The sequence below is a fragment of the Amborella trichopoda genome, chromosome 6, assembly GCF_054954075.1.
Source record: "Amborella trichopoda isolate Santa Cruz 75 chromosome 6, AtrichopodaSantaCruz75HAP2 v2.0, whole genome shotgun sequence".
NCBI classification, from domain to species: domain Eukaryota; kingdom Viridiplantae; phylum Streptophyta; class Magnoliopsida; order Amborellales; family Amborellaceae; genus Amborella; species Amborella trichopoda.
In genome coordinates this window covers 50976317-51003941 of record NC_142341.1, presented here as the reverse complement: position 1 = coordinate 51003941, position 27625 = coordinate 50976317, and the positions used below count along the sequence as shown (strand labels likewise).

The window sequence follows — 27625 nt, the reverse complement described above, 5'->3', positions numbered from 1 at the left end:
TATATATATATATATATGCGGTTTCTATAAGGTCGCAACCTTAAATAATCCAATTAAGGCACCCGTCCAAATTTGATCATAACTTGGAATTTTGGTGTAAAAATTTCTTAGGAATATCTCAAATTCTATTTTCATATCTAATTATAAAATTTTAAACTCCAAAAATGGTTAAAATCAAGTAAATCTATAAACATATGAAAATCCTGAAAATGGACGGTCTAGATAACTGTTGCAAGATGCATTATTTTTGGGACTAACAATATATATATATATATATATATATATATATATATATATATATTCATACATCTCATTATCGAGATGATCAATTAGAGGGTTTTTCAACATTAAAACAACCTTTTCCAATAGATTTTTGAGATGCATCTGTAATTCTACATTTTAAAGTTGCAATTTTATATAAATTTTTTTACACACACAGGCTAAGGGAATTCTCTGACACCCTAAATCATAAACACTTTCAAACCTAAAACCTAGGCTTTCAACCTACCTAATATCTCATATTACCCACCTAATAACTCGAGCTTTAGTTATCTTAGGCTTATAAACTCCTCAAAATTAGGTAGGTTGAAAGGCTTGACATAAAAAAATCTGAAAACCAACACCAAGAAGTCTTAACCTTATAAACCCCTCAAAATTCATCCAAATTGAATCAAAAGTGAGTCTGAATCATAGAATCAAAAGTGAGTCTGAATCATAGAGGATATTGTATTTTCAATACTTCAAGAATCACTCTAATAGGTTCGTGCACCCAAAAACCTCTTGAAAATGCCCGAATGACTGCCCACGCCCACACGTTGCATGACCTGACCATAGTCAGGCGCAATGCTGATAAACTCGCTTTGGGATGGATGGCGCTCATAGAAAGCTTGCCCTCATCTTGATATCAAATAAGATAAATAATATAATATGATAATAAATAATAAAAATATTTAACAATGAAATATATACAAAATCATTTACAGAGAAAGAGGCTAAATTACGCGCAAATGAGGCTGAATTCTTCACTCTTTTACAAGGTTTAAAGGTTATCAGGAAGAAGTTTTTGAGGATTTGTTCTTTAGTAGAAGGAAACTCACTAATGTTATGATGAATGTTATCAATTGATGTAAGAAAAGCAATGAGCCACCATGCAGTTTGTTGGCAATATGGGCGGAGTTCATGAATGTTTGTGAAGGGATGTATGTATCTGAATTGGAACGCTTCGAATATTATCAAATACCAGAAAAAAAAAAATCCATATTTCAAAGTGAAGAAATAACAAAAATAATCAAGAATATCAAAATACTAAATTTAAATCATAATTACAATCAAAAAATGAAAATCATGGTTGACTATAATACTAATATTAGGTAGAACTATTTATACCCATAATTAATATTAATAATATTAGTTATCTATATAATAAACATTATAATGATATTATTAAGCAGATGAGTACCGTATAGGAATGTACGTGACAATAAAATTATTAGTATTATATTATGTCCATACTTAGTTCATCAATATTCTAATAGTAAATATCAATATGTTGATTTTTTTATATTAATTAGTATTATTTTGAATTAATATAGTTAATATAATCTATTACATTTAAATGTTATAATTAATATTAATATTAGTATTGAATATATTATTAATAGGATACTAATTGAGATTATTATGTTAAAAATCTTTTAGCTATATATAGTTTTCTATACAATCTTAACCTAATAAGGATTCAGTAAACATTAATAATTAAAATATAAGAAATAATTCCTAAACTTTAGAGAAAAATATATTTTTTTGGAATTTAAAAATACTCCCTGACATTTCGTATTTTATGCTCAGGTCCTTCTCTTGAATATATATTATCAACGTTTATGTGATGGAATAAAATTTATCCAATCAACAAACTATCGTTTCTAGAATATACAACATTTATCTATGCGAGCTCATTTAAATGTCATCACCCACTCAAAAAAATAATATTATTATTATGGTATTTTTATTTTGACAGGTAGATCTATTAATTAATCCAAATGGCAATGTACTAATAAAAGATGGATTAAAACATATCGCATATATTATAGACACATAAATAGTTAATAACATTCTAATTACCTATAATTATTGATAGGCATCCTTAGTTTGTATTGTATAGTATAATACAGCGATATCCAAAATCAAACATGAGGAAATCCTACATGCGATTGATATTATTAAGTTTCCTAAATAAAATAGACCTATGTGGGATTGGGATTGATATGGATAAATTTCCTCAAGAAAATAAAAATCCAAAAAAAAAAAATGACTTTTGGTATATCTCTCTAAGTTTCTGAGATATGAGATATATGTGTGAGGAAGACAGGAGATCTAATGCTCTCTTCCTTACGAGATATATGTGTGATGCTCTATTCCTTCTCTTTCTTGAGTTGTTCTCTTCCTAGACGAGTCTAAGTTGACTTAATATTCTTATGGGTTTAGCTATGGCCTAGACAAGCTTTAGTTATGGAATCTTTAGCTATTGAAGCTTTTAGGTGTGCCTTCTGGTCTAGTTATGGAATACTATGATAGAATTTCAGAATAGTATATATTATTTATAAAGAATATAAATAGATCTTTATACGATAATATTATTTATAAAGAATATACAAGTAGCTATAGAAGCTTTTAGGTGTGCGTTCTGGTTTCGTTATAGAATGCTAAGATAGAATTTCAGAATAGCATATATTATTTATAAAGAATATAAATAGATCTTTATACGATAATATTATTTATAAAGAATATACAACCGTATATTTAGTAACACGATAAATACCAATACCACCTAATCTTATCATATATATCAAGAGATATATATCTATATAATGTATTATATATCATATACCTATTGATCTCGTGTATTAGGTATATTGATACCTTTTTTTTTATATATATATCACCTTATCAAGAGATATATATATCTATGTAATGTATCTATATTGATGTATATCCTTACTTATCAAGTATGGATACCTAACCTTAATGTATCTATATTGATATATATATATATATATATATATATATATATATATATATATATATATATCAATATTTATCATATAAGTATTGACCCTAAGCTTATCGTATCATATACATATTGATACCTTATTGAGAGATATATATATCTATATTGATGTATATCCGTACTTATCATATAAGTATTGATACCTAACCTTAAGGTATCTATATTGATATATATCAATACTTATCATATAAGTATTGACCCTAACCTTATCGTATCATATACCTATTGATACCTTATCGATATATATATCTACTGATATATCAGATGGAAAGATTTCTATGCTTCTCCTTAGAAGTTCTATCCTTCCCCTACCATCCAACCATCCAAATTTGATCAAGAGAGCCACTCACCATTTGATCTTTGATCCGACGTCTCAAAGTATTTTTTTTTTTATACAAATTGTATGAATATGAAATTTGGTACGTGTCATCTTCTCATTGGGGCGCACCTATAAAAAGTATTTAAAATGATTTTTTGATAAACTATAATGACCAAAATGCCCCTCGAATCTTTCAGGGGTATTTTGGTCATTTTATTTTATTGAAAATATTTTTTTATATATATTTTTCATTTGTGCAAATTTAATAGAGGAATAAAAGTCCAAAATTTAGTATCAAAATAGTTTAAACAAATAATGAAAAATAAAATAGTGTAGAGACGTGACATTGTGATTGGGGCAATCTTAGCCCTTCATTCAGAATGCAGGGTTGGATAAGGGGGAGGACAAAACTTCTATGCTGTAGGAGAAGCATAGAAAGCTTACGCCCAATTATGCTTACCCCCTATTGATACCTAACCTTAATGTATATATATTGATATACTATTTGTACTTATCATATAAGTATTGACCCTAACCTTATCAAGAGATATATCTATTTTATAGAGAGATATATCTATATAATGTATGCATATTGATATATATGTGTACTTATCATTGACCCTAACCTTATCAAGAGATATATCTATATAATGTATTTATCGTATAGATATTGACACTAACCTTATGCAGAGATATATCTATATAATGTATCTATATTTATATTGATATATATCCGTATCCCTCAAACTCATAGATATTGACACTAACCTTATGCAGAGATATATCTATATAATGTATCTATATTTATATTGATATATATCCGTATCCCTCAAACTCAAGATTACCCGTACCAACACCCCTCAACCCTCAAACTCAAAATTCTTTGATATATCTCTATAAATTCAAAATACTTTGATGTATTTATATAATGTATCTATACTGATATATATCCATACTAACACTCCCTCAAATTCAAGATTACCCGTACTAACACCCCTCAAACTCCCTCTAGTAACACCCCTCAAACTCTCTCAAACTCGAAATGCTTTGATATATTTATATAACCCGTACTAACACCCATAAAACTTAAGATGCTTTGATATATCTATATAACCCGTACTAACACCCCTCAAACGCAAGATTCTTTGAGAAAGCAGCTGGAGTTTGAATACTAAGTTCCATAAACTATGGAGTATGAATACTAAGTTGAGAGAGAGTTACTGGAATTTGTTTGAATACAAAGTTTCATAAACTATGGAGATTGAATACTAAGTTGGGAGAGAGCAAAGTTTGAATACTAAGTTGTATATTGAATACTATGTTGTATAAACGATGGAGTTTGAATACTAAGTTGGGAGAGAGCGGTTGGTTTGAATACTAAGTTGAGTTTCATAAACTATGGAGTTTGAATACTAAGTTGGGAGAGAGCAAAGTTTGAATACTAAGTTGTATATTGAATACTATGTTGTATAAACGATGGAGTTTGAACACTAAGTTGAGAGAGAGTGGCTGGTTTGAATACTAAGTTGCATAAACGATGGAGTTTGAATACTAAGTTGCATAAACGATGGAGTTTGAATACTAAGTTGAGAGATAGTTTGAATACTAAGTTGAGAGATAGTTTGAATACTAAGTTAAGAGAGAGTCAATACTAAGTTGAGATGGAGTTTGAATAATAAAAGTTGCATAAATGAATGAGTCTTCAGGTGCATGGTGTACTGATAGAAGGTGTACTGATAGAAGCAGTAGTTTACATGCTCAGATTGCTTGAACAACAAGAACACATGCTCAGATTGCTTGAACAACAAGAACGCACGTTGGATCTTTAGGCATTAAGGTGCATGGCATATCGATAGAAGCAGTGGTTTCCATGTTTAGATTGCTTGAACAACAAGAACACGTTGGATCTTCAGGTGCATGGCGTGACCGATAGAAGCAGTGGTTCTCATATTTCTTTCAGATTACTTTAGCGTCTTCAGGTGCATAGCGTGACCGATAGAAGCAGTGGTTTTCATGCTCAAATTTCTCGCACAACAAACACAGAAAGCAATGTCGGATCAACAAGCCTCATGCTCATATTGCTTCAATAACAAGCACAGAAGCAATGATTTCCATGCTCAGATTGCTTGAACAACAAGAACACGTGTTGGATCTTTAGGTCCTAAAGTGCATGGCATACCGATAGAAGCAGTGGTGTCCATGCTCATACTGCTTGAACAACAAGAACGCGTTGGATCTTCAGGTACATGGCGTGACCAATAGAAGCAGTGCTTCTCAGATTGCTTGAACAGATTGCTTGAACAACAAGAACGTTGGATCTTCAGGTCTTCAGGAGCATGGCGTGACCAATAGAAGCAGTGATTTTCATGCTCAGATTGCTTGAACAATAAGAACGTCTGTTGGATCTGCAAGTCCTAAGGTGCATGGCATACCGATAGAAGCTGTGGTTTCCATGCTTAGATTACTTGAACAACAAGATTGTATTGGATCTTCAAGTGCATGGCGTGACCGATAGAAGCAATGGTCCTCAATTGTTTAGATTGCTTGAACAACAAAAACACGTTGGATCTTCAAGTCTTCAGGTGCATGGTGTGACCGATAGAAGCAGTGATTTTCATGCTCTGATTGCTTGAACAACAAGCACAAAAGGCAGTGTTTGATCAACAAGCGTCATGCCCAGATCGCTTGAACAACAAGCACAGAAGCAGTGTTTGATCAACAAGCCTCATGCCCAGATTGCTTGAACAATAAACACAGAAACAAGCACAGAAAGCAGTGTCAGATTAACAAGCCTAAAAAACAGATGACCATATCAGATCTTTAGGTGCATGGTGTGGCATCGAAACAAATGGCCAGCCCCATGAACAAACAGGCATATCAGATCTTCAGGTGCATGATGTGGCCATCATATCTTCAAGTCTTCAAGTGCATAGCATGGCCTCAAGAACAGACGGTCATATCAAAGTAGGCTTGGAAGAGCCAACAAAACTCGGTTTGGATCCAAGACCGATTTAGTAGCTCATAGACCAAAACATACATGATCAAGTAACATGGCAATATACTTGAGTAACAAGACAACAAACTCTCTCGATCATACAGAGAACAGACATGCTCGAGTAAGGATCTAGTAACAGGACAATAAAGGGGTGTTTTCAGGTCGAGTTTTAGAGGGTCCATGATAGTAGTAGCTGGTGGTAGAGGAGATGGAGATGCAAAAACAAAAAAAGTGGATCTACATAACTAAAGTTTGTTTACGAGAGCAATTTATAGTGCAAACTTTGAGAACGGAAGCAATTTGTAGAGCAAAATTTTGGAACTGAAGCTTTGGACGATATTGGAACGCAAATTTGCAAAGAAAACTTGTTGGGAAGGGAGTGAAACAAACTTGTTGTGCATCAAACTTGTTGACGGGTAGGGTTGGGGTTAGGAGCCAATGCCCCTGCGCCGATATATATACATAGATTGGATAGGGGAGTTTATCGATGTTTTACTGAGTAGAAACGAATTTGAGCCCTCGATGCGGATTCGATTTGACAAAGAATCGGAACGAATATGAGCCCTCGATGTGGATTCGATTTGATAGAGTCGGAATGAATCTGAGCCCTCGATGCGGATTCGATTTGAATCTGAGCCCTTGCGGATTCAATTTGACAGAGAGTTGGAATGAATATGAGACCTCGATATTCATTCCTCGATGGGGATAGATCAGAGAAAGAGGAATCTGAGAGAGATGGAATGAATCTGAGGTCGGCCTTCCCACGATGCAAAGAGGTTGCATCAACCAGGAAAGAGGCTCCATACCTCAGATCCTCTCTACGTCAACCTCAAATGTCAATCTCAGATCCTTACTCTATGTCAACCTCAAATCCTCTTTAGGGGTCAACCTTAGATCCTTAGGCATCGTCAACCTTAGATCCTCTTTAGAGGAACTAAGCTCTGATAATAGAATTTCATAATACTGTAGAAAACTCTTTTTATATTATTCATAACGAATATACAAGACCCGTATAAATATATGTATAAATATATGGCGTAGAAAACTCTTTCTATATTATTCATAACGAATATACAAGACCCGTATAAATATATATATAAATATATGGCTAAATACTGTCAGTTATGGGTAAATACCGTCTAATCTTATCATAATAAAGAGACACAAGTAGATATCCATATTGATATATATCCATACTGATATAAATCAAGATCCAGGCTCAAGAATCTATTATATAGAATGAATGTTTTTCTAAAGAGTGATTTAGCTTAACTGTGGAACAGAAATGGGTATTTTCTAAACAATTTTTCATTTCTCTCAATATTCTCAACAATTGGTTTAGCATCTACCTAAACAAAACAATGGTTTAGTTCTCTCAATATTCTCTACAATGGTTTAGTTGTTGTGGTATCAACAATGGTTTAGTTGTGGAATAAAGATGCGAGATCGACAGTTTAGCAGTAGATTGATAGGAGTAGAATATCAATCTATGAGGTATGTGCATTTCAGTTTGCGAACCATATATCAGCTACACTATCTTGGTGGAATGTGGAATATCTTTTGTTGTGTTATGTATATTTTATGTTTTATTTGTAGCCTATTTGTAGCTGTTTTCTACATCTTCTAATCGATAATTGGCCCAAAGAAACAATTTGAATTTAATGGCTTTGTTTGTGTCCGTCTCAACACCTTGCCCCTTAATCCAAAATTGCTTGCGGTCCTGTATCTTCTTCTTATTGCCATATCTTATATTTATATCCATAATGTTTCTTTTTACATTTTTAATTAAAAAAAATAGGTGGATAGAAAATCTCATATTTATATCCACAACGTTTTTTTTACATTTTTAATTAAAAAAACAGGAGAGATAGGTGGATAGAGAGAAATGAATCAAGTTCTTTATCTTAGCCTACACGATCTAACATTTTTTAAAGTTCGTTCTTGAATAACCTGTCACAAGAAACCCAAAGAATATTTTTCTTCTTCTTTATTTTCCTTTTTTTAAAAAAATATTTAATCTTTGTTTTTTTTAAGAAACAATGGAAAAAGATAATCTCTCTTCTCTTTGTCCCTCTCCCTCAATAGGTTTCAATTTATTTTACATATGTTCTCTCTGGCAAGGTCTCGGAAAACTCTACCCGATTGAAAGAAAATAAAATATTGCAACATAAATCCTAGAGAGAAGGAGAAACGTAGTGTTATTTTTTTTTTATTTTAGAGAATGACTTGAATTATTTATGTTAATTGCATATGGGATATTGAGATTTTTACTTTTGGCACAAGGTGGTCACAATAAATCTTGACCGTTTGATGTGAAATTGGGTGGCTGCATGTATTTATTTTTTTGAAAAAGCTCAAAGTTCAAAAGAACTTTTCTCAAACTTTGTAACTGGTTGTAAGTAATTGTGACCGCCTTATTCCAAAAGTAAATATACAATCCCATTAAATATTAGTTTTGTTTCTTTAGAATTTTAAAAATTTATATATTCTAAATTTATAGCAAGACTGTAGTAGCTATGATGAGTTGAGATGGATGAGTGTCAAGACAAGAAGGGATGTATTGCAAAAATGAATATGTTTGCAAGAACCTAGACATACGTCGGCTTTAAATTTTGTTTTGGACTTATTTTATATTTTAATTACAAATTTTTCATTTTTAACCAAATAAGTGATTCCAATTATTAACTTCCATTATTATTAGTTTTTAATATTTTCAATTAAGTTTTTTTTTTAATTGTGAATTTCCATGTTTTAAAAATTATTCGCAACCAATTTTTATGTTCCAATCTCTTCTAACTTTCATTGCGATTTTTTTAAAAAAAACAATAATTTTATGTTTAGCTTAATTTTGGTGTTAGAGAAAAAGAAACACAAAAACGTTGTTTATTTTTTATATCGGAAAAATTTATATAGAGCCAAGGCTTTAAACAATCAAATTAGAACCTATCTCAAAAAATTCACTATAAAAGTTGGTTTTGATGCCCAAATTCCTCATATCGATTATCTCGACATCAAGATTCATAGACATGAGAAAAAACTGGATTTCAAGTTTTGAAACAGTGCATTTTGTAATGCATTTTTGGACAGTCAATTTTCAAAATTTTCAAGTTCTCATATATATGTTGATCTACACTTTTTTTTAAGCTTTAAATTTTATAAATAAACTTAAATATATATTTTAAGGCTCTCACAAAGATTTCTAATATTGAAACCATATTTCTCAACACTCTTTGAAGGTAGGCTCTAATTTGATTGTTCATAGCCTAAGTTCTATACAAACCACACCATTTTCGTATTAAGAGTGTGACTTGATGTTTTTATGTTAAAACACACATCTATTATTTTTTTCAACGATTGTTTAATATTTTTTATATTTAAAATTTTCTTTTACTTTTCTAAAAATATATAAGATTTTTATTAATTTGTAATCTTTTTATTAACTATATTCTACACAAATTTTAAAGCAAACAATTGAAAATATGCATCATTCTCATATAACCTCATAACTTATTACATTCTTGTCTTGCAAATGAATAAGGAAATATGATTAATTTCTATTTTAAGGATTTCTTGAATTTGTATTTTAAATTATTAAAATGTGACGATATTTCCTTTTTAATTAATTTCTCATTTTATTTTTTGTAATGTAAAACTCCTTTCTTAATAAAAAAAAGAAAAAAGAAAAGGAGAATTGTTTGGTACGTCCAAGCCCGCACCTATTACTCCGCGGGATTGGAGATCTGCACCATAAACAATAGTTCTCCAAAGACAAAGTGAAATCAATGGTTCAAATATTTCTCCCAAATAATAATATTTTTGTATTTTTAAATTTTTTTTTTTTTTTTACAGATTAATAATCGGCATGTTAAAGATTATGTATTCCCTAAAAAATAGGATTAAATTCTATTTCAAAATTAAATTATTAACAGAACCGCATTTCTACCTATGAGTCCATGGACTCATAAAAACTGTGTCCATAAAAAAAAGATTTATTTGGGTTTACATATAGTCAGATTCTCAAATTATTTGGACTTTTTTAGTGTATCTCAAATTTAAGAAACAAAGTTTTTACGAAAGTTTGCAAATAAATAAAGAGGCACGTGAATTGAAATTTGATTTATTTTTGCCTAGAACATAGAAGTACTATCCTCCTCCTATCATCCAGCTCTCTATTTTTTTATCAAGAGAGCCACTCACCATTTGATCTTAGATCCGATGTCGCAAAGTATTTTATTTTTAGTTTTTTTTTAATACAAATTTTTTGAATTTGAAATTTGGTATGTGTCATCTTCTCATTGGGGCACACCTATAAAAAATATCAACAATAAATTTTCGATAAAAAGTAATGACCAAAATACCCCTTAAAACTTTTAGGGGTATTTTGGTCATTTTATTTTATTGAGAATATTTTTTTTTATATATATTTTTTTAGTGCGAGTTTAATAGAAGAATAAACATCCAAAATTTGGCTTCAAAATAATTTATAAAAAAAATAAATAAATAAAATAACATAAAGACGTGACAAGAGGATGATAGTACTTCTATGTTGTAGAGGGACATAGAAAGATTTCCCATTTTTATTAACAAATATATATTAATTAAAAAAACAAATATATTATGTTCCCTCGAGAGCAAAATTTACTTCTACTCCCTCGATCAGAAGAATTATTTGAAAAAAAAAATTCCAGATTGAAATTTTGGGAACCACTTAAAAATTACAATATGATTGTTCTAAAAAATTAAAATTGAAATTGAAATTGAAATTGAAGTTTTTCTAACATTTAGATCTAGTCATCTAAATATCCCTATTTAACTTGAGACATTATTTTTTATTTGTTCAAGAAAAAAAATTTATATAAGGATGGCAACCTTATAATGTAGCACTATGGATGCACCTAAAAAATCCATCGGAGAAAGTAGTTTTAATGCTTAAAGCCCTTTGATTGATCATCTCAACGTCGAGATGTATGACCATGAAAAATAAAAAGATTTTAAGTCTTATAAATAGTTCATTTTACAACATATTATCTACACCGTCTATTTTCAAGATTTTCATATGTTTATAAATCTACTTGATTTTAACTATTTTTGAAATTTAAAATTTTATAATTAGATATAAAAATAGATTTTGAGATAATCTTAAAAATATTTTACATCAAAATTATATCAAAATTATATACAATGATAAAATTTGAAGGTGCACCTTACCTCTACAGCTACGCCAAACTGCACCCTTTTTCAAATGCATAAAAGGTACAATTAGGTAGCTTTTTTATTAAAATTAACCTACAGATTGAAGAAGTTGTATCCTTAAAATTTAAAATCCTAAAAATTTCAACATTCTACTCCTGCGAGTTAGAATATCGGGCCGGATCTTGGGCTCGGCGGCTGACCCGACACCGGATTTGAGGGCGACCCCTCTCTCTGGATATATACATATACTGCATAGATTTATCGGTAATCTGCTCTCTCTTTCTCTAGTATCTCTCTGGTTTTCATACGCGAGCTCCCTTCAATCTCCTTCTACCTTACATAATGAGAAAATCTGAGAAAGAGAACAATAAATTTCAGAGGGGCTGAGAGTCCTCTGTTTTCCCTTCTCTTCTTTCTCTCTCCTCTCCTTCTTCTCTCCTGAATTTCATAAATTTGGCGGGAAGAAGCCATAACCAGTGAAGATCGAAATTAGGTCAAGTTCAATTTTCTCTGTAGATGGCCGCAAGCCCCATCCCTTCGTCTAAACAAGATGGAAGCCATGGTTCTTCGTGTAGTAATGGGACCAATGGTTTGGTTAACGGAAACCCTAATCATCCAGCAGCAAATTGTACTGCCGCTAATGGGGGACATGAATTCCCCGGCACTGTTCAAGCTCTAAAGCATAACCCTGGTATCGCAGCTGAGTGGACCCAAGAGGAGCAAAACATCCTGGACGAAGGCCTGAACAAGTAAACCCTTAATCTCGGATCCAAAGTTGCTCTTAATTGCTAGAATTCGTGTCCTTTTTCATGGATTTGTAATTCTCTCTGCTTGTGCCATTCTTACATTTGATTTTCTTCTGTCTATGTTTTATTCTTATGATTATTGGTTCTTTATTTTTTATTCTTATGATTTTTCGTTCTTTCATTGTTTTGTGATGAACAGTTATTTGCTACAGTTATTGGGTGTTTTTCTTATTTTCTCTTTCACATTTATTTTTTGGGAAAAATATCTTCGCCCCCTATGTTTAGCTTTCATAAATCTTAAATTTTATATCTACTGACCCTTTAGACTAACTTTATCCACTTTAATTATAATTTTTTTACCCAAACAAATAGGAAGAAGAAAACCACTACAGACATGAAGGGAGGGAGGAGAAAGAAAGAAAAAAAAGAACCCAAACAAATAGGAGAAAGAAAACCATTACAGACAGACGACCATTACAGACATAGACAAAGGGAGGGAGGAGAAAGAAAGAAAGAAAAAGAACCCAAGCAAATAGGAGAAAGAAAACCATTACAGACATAGACGAAGGGAGGGAGGAGAAAGAAAGAAAAAAAAATAAAAAATTTGGGAGAACAAAGAATTATAAAGAGACAAAAAGAAAGCAACCACCAGAAAAATTAAATATATTTTGAATGCCGCGGTGTTATCGATCAACCAAGCAAGGTGAGCCAAGAAAGAGCGAAATAATTTACAAATTAGAAAAATCCTAAAACTTGCTTAAATAGGAAAAACAAAGAAAAGAATAAACGGTGGAAAAAGTATATAAAGGATGAGAAAAAAGTTTCCAAAAGGTAAGCGAATAGAAAACTGGTTAAGTATCATTTTCTTAAATTGAATGAGAAAAAATTGAAAAAATAAGAAAAGATATTAAAAATCAGAGAGATTCCAGTTGTCTTGCAAGAAAATCCAGCGGATGGGGACTTTTTTATTTAATAAATTGGTCTTTCTAGCCACTTTAGGCTGACGGAAAAAATATAATTCGGCTGGAAAGTTAGCTGGAAAAAATATGACACTTAGAAAAACAGGTAAAACTGGTTTTATAGGGTTTCTTTTGAAGCTTCTTAAATGCATGGACTATCTCATTATGTATTGTATAAAAGATACTTTATATATATCATTAGTTTTTTTATCTCTTATATATATATATATAAAGGGTGATTTTGTATAGAGCCTAGGCTCTAAACAATCAAATTAGAGCCTACCTTCAAATAGTGTCAAGAAATGTAGTTTCAATACTGGAAATCTTTTTGATAGCCTTAAAATATATTTTCATCTTTATTTATAAAGTTTAAAGCTTCAAAAATAGTGTAGATCAAGAGATCTATGAAAACTTCAAAATCTTGAAAATTGACGGTCCAAAAGTGCCTTATAAAATACACTATTTCCAAATCTTGAAATCCATTTTTTTTCTCATGTCCATGCAATTTAATGTGGAGATGATGAATTTGAGGATATTTGGGCATCAAAACAACCTCTTCTAGTGAAATTTTTGAGGTAGGCTCGAATTTGATTGTTTAGAGCCTCGGCTCTATATAAACTTTTCCCATAGATAAAAGAGAAAAAAAACTAATGATAAGTTGGAAAGAGTTAAGTGCATCAGGGACGTGATTCCACGTATGCCATCTTAAAGATGGATGTTGAAAAATGGTGGTTTCACCAAAAGTCTAATCAGAAGGTGTGAAAAAACGTAAAAAATAGTATCTTTATTTTTAAAATTTATTTTTCTTTTTTTATATACATGTTCACCATGTGTGATTTTGAACCCCTAAATTTTTAGAACCAAAATCCATCTCTAAGATGGATTTTTTGGATGGAGGACTCGTATAACACCCAAAGCTTATCCATAAGTGAATTATAATTGATTTAATCAAATGTTATATTAATTATAAATATGTTATAATTATTTTTAATCAACTTCCATATGCCCCTGAGTGTATATTTTTTGTTGGGATTTATGGGTGGGGTGGGGTGGGGTGGGGTGGGATGGGGTGGGTTGGGGGGGGGGGGGGGGTGGTGGTGTGTGTGGAATGGCGGGCAAGGCACCCTGCCAAGCCCTAGTTAATGTGCCAAGTCGTAGTCAACTTGCCTGAGTAGTCAAATGTTGCAACAGCATGCGTGTAATTTTATCCATGCAGTCACATTTTTGTGTGTTGTGGGGGCCTGCTGTCATAAGGATTCGTTCCCATGTTCTTGAGGTGCCTTCTATTGTGAGATGGATATAAATACAGAAACTGATCGATTCTTCTCATAACAGCCTAAAAGAGAGAAATAAGTCCCAAATGTATTGAGTGGAGATCATGCAGCCTTTCCCCTTCGAGTGGTAAGGCACCTGCTATGAACTTTTCATGTTACATAAATATCTATTGCTGCAATTAGCCTTGCTGGTGAGGGACTCAGTTAGATTCCTTTTGTGTTATGTATAACTCATTGTTTCTTTTGTTTCATCCGGTTACACCGGGTTTATATTGGAAAATTTATTGATATAATGGATCCAACAAAGATAACATGCTTTCTGTAATTGTTTAGGTTGCCATACTAGAATAGCATATTTCATAGCATGGTAAAAGCCTGAAAGCTAACTTAACTGTAGAATACCACTGGTAGGTATGATGATTTGAAGTTTTTAGCTATTGTCATAGATTATTAGTTTTAATTGATTGTATTGAATGATTTGGTACTTCGTACCAATGGACAATCCATATTATGCAACTTCCATTGGCTTTTTGTGTTGGAGTAAACTAGAACTTATGTTGCCATGGTCTTGTACCACATGCTTCATACCACTCAAACTCTTCCATGAGAACTTAAGAACTTTGCTCTTGTAATTGAATAAGTATTTGTTTGTAACTGCACACGATTTCCCCCTATTGCTGTTAACCTCATTTATATGACTCTTATTTATGATTTATTTGTCTTTAGCAATCTAATATGGGTGGATTATTTTATGATATGGGTGGATTATTTTGTGCCCTGTTGGATCATTTTCGAATTTACTGATGATCCATGTTACAGGTATGCTTCAGAAAAGCAAATCATTATGAAATATGCCAAAATTGCAATGACATTGAACAATAAGACAGTTAGGGATGTTGCCTTGCGATGGAAGTGGATGCAGGTGAGTTTCTTGACATATATTTTATGTAATTTCCTATATATTTTGTGTGCACTCTTGAACATGGCATTCCTATTGCAGATAAAGGTTGCAATATACTCATATGGTTATTTCATGGCAATTTCATATTATCTACAGAACAATATTTAGTGTTCATCAGATATGAACATTTCAAATAATCCCGGCAATATGGACCCTGCTTTGGGCCTCTATCATAGGCTACAATTAGCTCACATGGACTTCAATTGGACTTGGAGCTAGTTTGAACTGGCAGGTTGAATACGTCTGCAAATATTCAGTCCTTAAAATAATGCATGTACATTACCTCTAAATGATTGAAGGATGCATCATAACTTAGATCAACATCGGAATATGATTGGTGTCTCTTGAGCATAGAATTTCATGAAGAGATTCAGTCATACTCTTTATGGATGTTTAGAGTTTCCTACTGATTTTAATGATCAAACCTTTCACTGAATTGAAACGACCAGCTTTTTAACCCATGGTCAAGGATTTTTTTTTTGAACTATTTGATCTAGTGCTGGTGATGTGGGAAATTATTTAGTCCACCAGGAAAACGCGTACTGAGCTGGACAAGATATAAGATGGCAAGCCCAAGATGGGAAGCGACCGATGTTATTAAGACCGGACCGGCCATCAAGCTGGTGAGGGCATTGTCACTCTAATCAAACCGGTTCAACCGGACCAGTCCAACCTATCAAACTTTTTTTAAAACAACAAATACAGAAAATAAAAAAGAGATAAGTTTGTAGATAAGTGTTTGAAACGTCTAAAAACTTTTAGAGAATTGGTAGGACAAAAGAAAAATAAAAAAAAATAGCAAAATTAGAAAAACATAAAGGAGTTTGAAACCAAGTAGAGAAGTTTGTAGAAAATTGTTTGAAAATTCTAAAACCTTCCAGAAATTTTTCTGGGAATATAACAAAATTAGAAAAACATATAGGAAGTTTGAATCCAAGTAGCCAAACTTTTATGAATTAAATTGTTAATTAGTAAAGGCCATTAACTCATTAAAGTGAACTAGGTCATTAACAAGCAAAGTGTCAAATAGCTTAAATGCTTTCATTGACCACCAAAAAACAGACACTTTTAACCAAACTTGTTATAATATGAACGGAAAATTCAAAGTGTCAAATGTCATGTCCACAAAAAAAAGAAAAAATTGCAAACCTTTTCTCTCAAAACCTTTCATGATACCCAAAACCAATATTTTCCATGAATATGAAAAGTCGCTACTTCCTGAGATGGATCACCACTCTTATATGAGTTTGGGAAATGGGAAGTAGGATTTGCTGTCAGGTTTGCCCGAAAATGGGGGCTGTAGAGATTTCCGGGATTTAGGTAGAGAGTGGCTATCTAGAAGAGCCTTCTTTCACTCTCTCTCTCTCTCTCTAAACATGGAGTTTATTATTGTGAACACCACCCATTATGATTTTGGTTCAAAGACAACCCGTATATGAAACATTGAATAGATTAAATTGGCTATTATGGCTGGAAAGATAAACAGAGGCTGGCATTGTTTTAGGCTATGAATTGGAACCAGCAGCTTAGTGGGATCCAATTTTGAGGGTCTGGCCGGTCCAGAACTGTGATGAGGACTGGTTTGGGCACCGGTTCCCCGTCCAACTGTTCCGACCGGCTTTTGCCGTCCTGTTTTAATAACACTAGAATTGACCATATGTATTTAATTTCTAACGTTTGTCGTGTTGGCGTCTCTTCTTTTATAATGGTGTAATGAGAAACCTTTCTATTAGTCCCAGGTTTAAGGTTATATCTCAGCTTTCATATTTCATTCTTCAACATGGAAATGTTACTGACCGATTTAAGTTCTCATATTATGCTCAGTTTTAAAAAGAAATTCTCATATTATGTAAACATCAATATCTTCCCTTTATGCCCTGTCTTAAAATTTCATGAAAACATGGTTCATTAGATTGATGTTCGTTTTAGTATTCATATTGTTGTATATGTTGGTTACATCCTTTTTTTTAATTGTTTATAGAAAAAGGAAATTGGAAAGAGAAGGAAATCCGAGGATCAGAACATGACCAGAAAAAGTAAGGACAAGAAGGTATAAATACTTCTCTATGATGTTTCTAATACATATTTTTGGGAACAGTTTTTAGTCTCTTATTGGTTTTAGGTTGTTGAAGTTTCTTATTAATTCTAGTGATCAAATTTTCTACTTGTTATAGATGGTATGAGCATTAGCAGTATTTTGCATGGGAAAATGTATATTCATGTTCCCTTGCATTTAGTATATGTTTTCCGCATCTTCACCCTTCTTGCAGTGAAAGGTAATTTGTCTTTCCCCCTGTTATTTGTGGAAATGAGCTTGAATTCTTCCATAATTCTCCACGAATTTATGCAATTCCAGTTCTCAACAAATAAAAGAATATTTGTTTTCTTTTCCAAGTATATATTTTTCCCTTTACATTATCAAAAAAAGTATATATTTCTCTGAAAATTTATTTTTAACTACTTTGAAATTTATATTGCATCATATATGTGCTTTTGTTAGCTCGAGTGAAGGGTGTCTTAATATACGCGATGCTTTTGTGGAATACTTAAATCCTTGTAGTGGAATTAGAATAGTGAAGATCAGTCACAAGCATTAAGAGGTCATTAACAGTCCTGAACAATCATAAAAAAAAAGATGTAGTCTGTGAACTGCAACCTTCAAGGTGGTTCTGGAAAACATCTTGTTATACCTAATAACATTTTTTTAAGCAACACTTTGGTACTCCCATCTTGAAATCACTTATAGATTGAATTTTTCCTCAGTTAGTTTGGTTTTATTTGTTCACATTAGTCAATTTTTTTTTTTTAGCACTTATCCTTGTTTCACTATGTGGATGGTCAAAGTCATCATGGTCTGGTTGTCCGAGTAATGGTGGGAGGTATGGAGCAGACCTAAAATGGGGATCGACTAATCTCATGGAAGATTTATTGGTGGTTTGCCTCATTGATTTAACTGTGATAAAATGTGGATAACTTGATAAGGTGCACCTTTTTGTGGAAAATGCTGATAGATGGAGGACAGATTCATCATAAGAGGTTTTATAATTAGGAGACGGCTCTAAAGCTGTTGGCTTTCAGGCTGCCTGCACAACTATAAAGGAGCCTTGAGATGTAAAATCACATGGTTTATTCATTATAGCGAATTAAAAGTGGAGATTACTGAATATTGGAACATGAGATAAATGTTTTGAAATTCTTCATAGCAGTTTCTTGGTTATACTGCTCAAAATGTTTTAAGTGTAAGAGAGGCTGCAACAATATTCATTAGTTTTGAGGACTGTTTAGCCAAGTGGTAGTTTTAGGCATCCTGGTTTAGTGATTACAAACTGTAGTTTTGGTGGGTTTATGGATTCTGGCATAGGTGTGTTCACATTGACAGCTTATAGTAATCTATATCTTTGCAGTCGATCCGAAGAAAAGCAAATTTGGGTTGTCGGAACTGTTTATGGGTTGAGTATATGATGTTATAAGTTGAAGGTTGAGTTGTCTCACAGGTGGAATAGGAATTTCTGGAGATCAATTGGAGTTAGAACAAGAGCCACAGATAAGAGGCTTTTACTGTTGTAGAGTGTAGAGTGGAGGTTATTTAGGGACAATTAAAGTTGCACGAGGAGGAGATCATGGTTTGAACTTTGAAGGAAATGGTTCACTTGTCACAGAACGCCACCAAAGAGGAGGATCAGAAAATTAAGGAAAAAGGAAGCAGTTGGGGAGTGATAGAACAAGAGATGAAGCTTTAAAAATGGCTTTTTCCATTTTTTCCTGTGTGCATTAAAGGGCAGCTGGTGCTCAGCAGTAGATTTCTGTCAGTAATAATAATGTTGTCCTGAAGGGAAGGGTTTCCCTTTTTCTGCTTTTGTAATTACCAAGTCAAAGTTTATACGGGCATCACCAAGCAAATCGACATAAAAGGAACCATCAAATGTATATTAAATCAAGCATATGTATTTTATCATTTCATAGGTTACAGTGTTACTAGGGACATTTCTTAGTATTATTATGGTTATACAGCTATTATGGATTTGTATAACTTCTGTTTTATGATGAAGTTGTTTTATACCTTTTGTTTCACCATCTGCATATTGTTGATTTTGTCAGAAGCTTAACAGTGTGCAACTGCCTTCATCATAATAAATAATTTGTTTCTTGTACTTCTTTCCTTATAGGAAGTTCTGTTTCTTCTACTACTTTCACATCAAATAGGAGTTCCTTTTTTTTATTCTTCCAGCTAATTGCAATTTCTTTCTTTATGTTGTCTTCTTTTTTATTATTTTCCTTTTTTTGCTACTCAGGAAAAAGTTAATGACCCTTCATCAAAGCAGTCAACTCATTTGGCAGCGCGGCCTAGTGTTTCTCCATGTGCTGCACAAATTTTTTCTATGGACAATGATGATGGTATTTCTTATAAAGGTTGGTTACTTGTGCTGTAATTAGTTTTGTATTCTTGAATTTGAGTTGCTGAGCATGTATAGCTCTTGTGCTTACCTCTGTATAACCCACCCCTAGGGGTTTTTTTGTATACTTCACCCGGTCTATAGGTGATCATTTTTTGCAAATTGAACGACTTGCACACCTTTTTTTTAATACAGAAATTAACAGGTTCAGAAAAGAAAATTGGATTGCTACAAATTTGTTGTTAAATGTGATCGGAACTTGAAACATTGTGAAATTAGTAATATAAATGGCTGGAACATTTATGAGTATATTCTTTTTTATTAGTAACTTTTATCTATTAAGTTTTGTTGCAATGGACTTGTTATAATCGGCAAACCTTAACTGGCATGCCCATGGCAACATAAGGCGCTTAGATGAGTCATGATACTGATACTGTTATGTATAATTTTGAAGAAGCCCAGATGCTATGCCCTTTGACATTAATGGTTGAAAATATTTTATCTAGACATAGGAGCCCCCCTTAAGGTGCTGAGAATGTATGAATTAGATCCCATTTTACAAGATATAAGGCAATTAAATAATTCCTGGGAGTAAACAGACTCAACATCAGTTGTTACTTACAAATAACTGCCAGAATAAAAGAAAACCTCTCTCTCTCTCTCTCTCTCTCTCTCTTCCATGTTGACACGAGATACAGCACCAGATGTTTGCGGACTTGGCTATCACCTACCTTGTTTCATTTATCTTCAAATAAGTTTAAAAAATGTTTGTCAGCCGGCATTATCCAATGCATTAGGAATATTACTTGGAGTTAACTGGTATTCAACCCTAGAAGAGGGGATACTGATTTATTAACAAAATGATGTTTATTATTTGTTGATATGTAACTTCTTTTGTACTAAATATTTTTATATCATAAATACTAAATTCGTTGATTTTGGATAAGCATTGTCATAACAAGTGGGAATATTGGTCTTCATGTTCATATTTAAGCAAGATTGGTCTACATATCTCTTAAGAATTTGGTTGAGAAGTTATTTTCCTTCTTTGTCCAGTGCACATATATATGTATTGCACTGGATACCGTCCCAGACTTAAAAGAAATGGTATACTAAATCATTCTTTTGCCTATGTTTTTAACAGCTATTGGTGGTGCAACTGGGCAGATGCTCGAGCAGAATGCTCACATGTTCAATCAAATATCAACAAATCTTGCATCTTTCCAGGTGAAGGCATTCTTATAACAAATTATCTTGCTCTCTAAATTTCCCATTCTTATAACAAATTATCTTGCTCTCTAAATCATCTGAGAAATAGTGACCACTTGCATTCTGGTGCAGTTTTTTCCTAAGATATTACTAGTATTGGTTTCTGATAATGTTTATGCTGGCAAGTTCAACTTGTAGTTATTTTTCCAATTTATTTTACTCCAAAAATATTTTCCAATTGAGAATTTTGATTTATTTGGCTCTTGGAAACACTGACACTCATGTAATATTGCTTGTCAACTTTGTTACTAGGATTATAAATGTAATGTTGCAGATGATCAATTTTTTGTTGCAGTTTTGAATAATCTAGGCCATGCATATCGATAATAGTGGTTTCTTCTTACAAAATATTTGTTCCCTTGCTTTAATTTATTATTCAGAGATATACAAATGATCTCTCCATTTGTTCTATTGCTAAGGAGATGGAATGTAATGGAAGCTCTGAAGGGACAAAGTTCTAATATTACTCTGTGGTGTTCTAGAAGTGTGGTGGGTTGTAACACACACCCACTTGGTCGTTAAATAAATGGCAAGAGGGATAGTTCCAAAAGAAAATAAATCAAGCTTTACTCTCTTTATCCAAAAGGAACCAATCAGCTAATAAAGCATCTTGTCTAAAGTCATGTTTTGTGTATCATCATGCCAATGTGTTTTAGTCATGAGTTCATCTGAGCCCATGGCATGGACCTTCCCACTAATTTGGATGTGCTTATTACCACTGATAATTTAGTGTTTCAATAAGATTAATCACAATAATGAATTGTCTGTTGTTTGGTAGCGTCAATGAGAAAGTTATCTAAGATAAACTTAATGTTAAAAAATGCGGAGGCGGCTGCCTAGGCGGTTTGGTCTCTGAGCCGCCTAGGCGGGTGCTCAGAGGCAAAGGTGGCCTGCCTTTTGGGGAAGTGCAGATCCTTCCGGATTTTTGCCCCCCCCGACCCCCCCCTCTCCCCCCGAAACACACACACACAACTTTTCCCCCATTTCTATAGAATTGACTTTTTCTTATTTAATAAGTAAGTTTTGCATATAATATATTGTTCAGAACGTAGAAGTCAGAAATACATATCAAACATAAACATTTATGACTTTAGACTGTAAATTAAATAGTTAAAACTCAAAAGCAACATTAAAAAAAATAAAAAAAAAGTAAAATAGTAATGTCCAATTGATTTAGGGGCAATGGACTTTTTTATTGAATTGTTTTCTTAATGACTCAAACTGCATATCAAAATAGGAAAATAGTAATCCAAATACACAATAACATATCAAACATATCAAACATATATCATAAAGTATCACAAAAGAAAAAAAACAAGTAGCAAAGAATAACATCATAAGACATTGTGAAAAAAAAAGTACATAACCTAATAAAAACTATTGAAGTACACCAACCTTCTTGAAGTGGAATCTATATCTGGCCCAACCCAATGTTTTGGTTCCCAAATCTCCTCTTTTACAACCACTATAAGCCTCAAAAAGATTGGGATGAATATCCTTTAATATCGTGACCATTTGAGGAGGTCGAAAAAAAATTTGATCTCTCTATAAATCTTCAAAATCTTGTTTTTTTTAAGTTTTTTCTCACTCTAAACTTCACTAACAATGTTTTTGGGAGCAAGAATGGACCCCGAAGCCCTTTTCCCCCCTTTTAAGCGGGTAAAATTACAATTTTATACATTTTCCGAGTTTTTTTTTCTACCGAGGTTTGAGGCGGTACTTTTTGAAAACAGGCCGCCTAGGCCGCAAGGCTGCCTAGGTGGCCGAATTTTCGTTCATTCATAAACTTATAGGCAGTTTCACATATAAGTATCTCTTTTTGAAAAGTTATTTTTACTTCGAGTGTATTAAGATAATTTATTCTAGATTAAATTAATTGTCCTCTGAAGTCCGAACAGATCCCTTGGATGTACAGATATAGAATAACCATTTCTCATGAAACATTGTCTTGTGATATGGAAATCGAAGTTTTTTAAGAGCCTTGTTCTTGAAAGGCAGATTATGTTTCTATTGTCTTGGGGGACATAAGTGATTTTGATTCTTTCTTAGAGCAACTTAGTTTTTTTCATTGACCTTAACGATACAGAAAAGCTTCTGGTGATCTATATCATCATCATCCAAGCCTTGTCCCAATTATTTGGGATTGGCTCTGGTGATCTATATCTAAAACTTAAAAGACCTATGTTATTTCCGCATATAAATGGTGACTACGTCTATTTGGTGTTTCTATGCGATAGCTATATACTTGCAAATAATTCAATAAATTCATTTTCTATTTAATATTGTTCAGCCTTGCATAGTATGACTTAAAGCGGTTACATTATGTATAATATAAATGATTTCATTCTAGTTTATCTTATGTCTCAAAACTCCCTTACTAATATTAATAGCATTTGTCTGTACTGAACAACCCCTTAAAACACAAAGGTTAACGTTAGAACAGATTGTGGTGGGTTTATTTACCAAAATTTATTGTTTTTTCTTTTTCTAAGTAAGTTTCCTTTTTAGGCAGCTAATCATTAAATAGGGATACATTGAAACTTTCGTAATAATATAATGGTATTTTCAAAGAAAATGTCAACTTTATTAGTGCAAATGCCTTTGTCCCTTAGGGAAACTTTCAACTATGTCGTTGTTAACATGATAAGAGTAACCCTGTCTTTCAGCAAATTTCATATGCTTCTTTACTTATTGACTAAACTACTCATATAAAACAATTTTTTACTAAAAACAATGGTACATAGTATACAATCTATACATCAATTTGTATATTTATCACTTTAAACACACCTATCATAACTTGTTCTAATTACAACCTTTGTATTTTGAAGAGTTGTTAAAATTAGATGCATCACGTTTTTTTGGGTAACTAAAATATTGTGCCATACCATCTCTAATTCGATGAATGATACTTGGATTTGTCATATTCATCTTTACTCAAGGCTACATGATTGCTGGTAGCCATTTGGAGGGATGATATCTCGATGGTGCTAAGGCATTGTTACTTATCCAATGTTTGACATTTAGGGATCACTATGCCAAAGACATCAATTAGTAGCATTCAAATGCTATTGCAAATATACATTTATTCATCCTAGGGTGTATAGTGGAGTCTTCTTCAAATAGCCCCTATTATATATTGTGCCTTGCCCCAATGACACATGCTTCTCTTAACTCAACAAAATGTCCAAATTTGGAAATTGTGATTTTGATTGAGCATTTTCAGCACGCCTTCTATTCCTCTTTTGACTGTATGGCCTGAATTGATTCAAGGTAGTCATATGTGACATACTTAAGAGTTATTGCATTATTGATTGGGTGCGGTTTGTATAGAGCCTAGGCTCTAAACAATCAGATTAGAGCCTACCTTCAAAGAGGGGTGAGAAATGTGGTTTCAATACGGGAAATCTTTGTGATAGCCTTAAAATATATTTTTATATTTATTTATAAAGTTTAAAGCTTCAAAAATAGTGTAGACCAATAGATCTATGAAAACTTGAAAATTTTGAAAATTGACGGTCCAAAATGCGTTACAAAATACACTATTTCCAAAACTTGGAATCTATTTTTTTCTCATGTACATGCATCTTGATGTCAAGATGATCAATTTGAAGATATTTCGACATCAAAACAACCGCTTCTAGTGAAATTCTTGAGGTAGGCTCAAATTTGATTGTTAAGAGCCTCGGCTCTATATAAACTATCCCCTTATTGATTATTGTTATTATTCTTTGCATCCATCAAACACTGGGTTATCATGGTGCTCTTTGCTTTGTAGCATAGGGAATGGCTTCATTGAGGTTCATTGTGTTGAGATACTGATGCATTTGAAACCTTTTATATAGCCCTGTTTGTTTCATAGACTGTTATTGTCTAAAGAAAAATCACTTTTCTCCGTCATTTTGGAATTTACACCCTATATTGATTCCCTCCCTCTTCTGTCTATCTCATGCCACATATTCTTTCTTCCTTGTCTATTGGTTTTTGATCCTCTCCTTTGGGTACTAAGAAAATTGTGCTATGATGTCTAGCATGGGAAATTTCTAGCATGCTATTGTTCTTGAGTAAAATAAAATGTTGGGATTCTCTTAAGTGTCTTGTTTTCATTGCAGTTTAAAGAAAACATCAAGCTTTTCTGCCAAACTCGGGACAACATCACGGCAATCTTAAATGAGTAAGTCTCTCACGCACTCACCTAACAATTAAGATGGCAATAAACAATGAAGAAAGAGAAAGAGGCAAAAATTTTTACTTCTTAAAATCTGTGCGCGCGGGAGTGCGTGCGGCTGTGCATGCCCAAGATCCCAAAAGGATTGAAATTTTGGGTTTTGGCCTCTTTGCCTTGTAGTGGTTTAGGGAAAAACAGCTGCCTAATTGTCGCATTGTGTTTGAACTCCAGCTTTCTTGCCCAAAAAAGAAAAAGGAAAGGTTATTAAATTTGGCAATTGCAATTTGTGCCGATATACTTGTTAGTCCTTCAAAAAACATGGGCGGAAATCCTTCTGTTCAATTTTGTATTCCATAATGTTGAGTGACATTATAAAAGAACATTCGCTCAAATAGCAGCAACTTTGGTGCACATAGCAGTCACTTGATTTGAATGTTATATTTATATGTTCTGATTGAGAATAGGAAAATGCAGAGAGAGAGAGAGAGAGAGAGAGAGAGAGAGTGGTGTTATTAACATGGGGGATATGTATTTGCAGCATAAGCGATATGCCCGGCTTGATGAAACAGATGCCTCCACTTCCTGTGTCCGTTAACGAAGATCTTGCCAACTCCATCCTTCCTCGACCTCAATCAATGAAATAATAAAATCAAGAAATCAAGGGGAGAAAAATAAATAAATGGGTGCAAAAATTGACTAGTATATCTTTTTTCTAGATCAGAAGAATAATAATTCTCTGTAAATTCCGCTTGATTTTTTCATTTTTGAGTCAAGTTGGTTACGTGTTAGTTGGTCTTTGCAACAGCAGATGGGTAGTGGTAGGTAAGATGGAGAATGATTTTTATGTTTTCATTTTTTCCTTTTTGATTTCTGGTATTACTCATTGGGATAGAGAGTTAAGGCCTCAAGGGGCAGCAGCAGTTTAGAAGGAGATTTGATGTAAAGACCATGGTATAGACATCCCTTTTGTTGTTCTTATTTTTGGGCAATTTTGGATGAATTTTATAGGTGTAATTTTGTTTTTCTTTTTTCATAGCACCAAGTGGTGCCGCTCATTGTGATTGTGCTCTCTCTCTCTCCTTCTGATTGTGCTCTCTCTCTTGCATTTATGATTGATTGTAAAATTCTCTCTCTCTCTTTCTTGTGCATTTATGATTGATCGTAAAATTTTCTTATGGGGAAGCTTTCTAAGCTTCTCCTGCATCATAAAACTTGTATTATCCAACCCTCCATTTTTTATGGAGAGCTAAAAACCAAATTTCATATTCATACAATTTGTATAAAAAAAATAAAAATAAAATATTTTAAGACATCAGATCTAAGATCAAATGATAAGTGACTCTTTTGATCAAAATTGGATGGTTGGATGGTAGAGGAAGCATGGATCTTCTACCCTGTAGGGTGGGGGAAGAATATAAACCTTTCTCTTTTTTTATTGGTCACAGGTGGGTACTTTTCAAGGACTCTCTGCTCCTGATTGTCCTCACTCTCTCTCCCTTATTTGTGATTCCCAGAATCTCTTACTCTTCTCTGTTTTCTATTTTTAATATATGTTTAAATGTGGAAATGGAGGATTTGTGAACACTGAGAAGTGTTCATCAATGGCGAGGAAATTTACTTGCGAGTTGCAAGGTGCGCCACTAAAAGGCATATGAATGAAAAAGAGAGAGAGAGGTGACCTTTTTAGAGTTAGAGAGAGAGAGAGGGGGTGGCCCTAAAAAGTTGGACGGACAAATAATATTTTGGGTTGGTTAGAGAGAGAAGGGGGGTGTTGAAAAGTAAACGCATAGAAAGTAAACACAGGGTCAGGATATTTAACTAAAAGCCATAGAGAGAGAATGTTAGGGAGAGAGAGAGAGTGAAAGAAGGCGGAAGGGGGAAAGTATTTGGGTTGGGTTGGGTTGGGCGATACGTCGGTGGAGAAGTTGCACACTAACGTCTTTCTTCATTTCACACTCCTTGCATCGCGTCAAAAGACTTAACTTCACCCATGACTGTAATGCCCGCCTTCTTCATATTATATGACTGACGAACCCCATGTGAAATTTGATATATCTCAGAGTTAAAATAGAAAAATATAAACTGCAAATATGTGAAATTTGATATATATCAGAGTTAAAATAGAAAAAAAATAAACTGTAAATACGTTTTCACTCGACTGATGTTTTAAAATCTGTTGATTCCCTATTCCGATCACCAATTTGGATATAAGATCAACCGGAACCGAACCGGTTATGGGAAGGCATCCCTCCCTAAAGTCCCTCATATCTTCTTTCCCCC

At 33.0% G+C, this 27625-nt stretch overlaps 1 protein-coding gene across 1 annotated transcript; it reads left to right on the top strand.

Annotated features, from left to right (window-relative positions):
• The first annotated feature begins 11845 nt into the window (after positions 1–11845).
• On the top strand, positions 11846–26376 carry LOC18448716 (histone H2A deubiquitinase (DUF3755)). Its single transcript, XM_006858777.4, has 7 exons — positions 11846–12323; positions 15373–15475; positions 17496–17564; positions 19807–19924; positions 21053–21135; positions 25290–25351; positions 25884–26376. The coding sequence occupies exons 1-7, from the start codon at positions 12091–12093 to the stop codon at positions 25987–25989; spliced, it is 774 nt and encodes a 257-aa protein (XP_006858839.2). The 5' UTR covers positions 11846–12090; the 3' UTR covers positions 25990–26376.
• Positions 26377–27625: the final 1249 nt, after the last annotated feature.

Excerpts from the sequence above, each read along its gene's own strand:
- LOC18448716 (XM_006858777.4), top strand. The coding sequence starts at position 12,091 with ATGGCCGCAAGCCCCATCCCTTCGTCTAAACAAGATGGAAGCCATGGT. Across the intron at positions 21,136-25,289 it reads CAAATCTTGCATCTTTCCAG|TTTAAAGAAAACATCAAGCT; the intron begins GTGAAGGCATTC and ends TTTTCATTGCAG. Across the intron at positions 25,352-25,883 it reads ATCACGGCAATCTTAAATGA|CATAAGCGATATGCCCGGCT; the intron begins GTAAGTCTCTCA and ends ATGTATTTGCAG.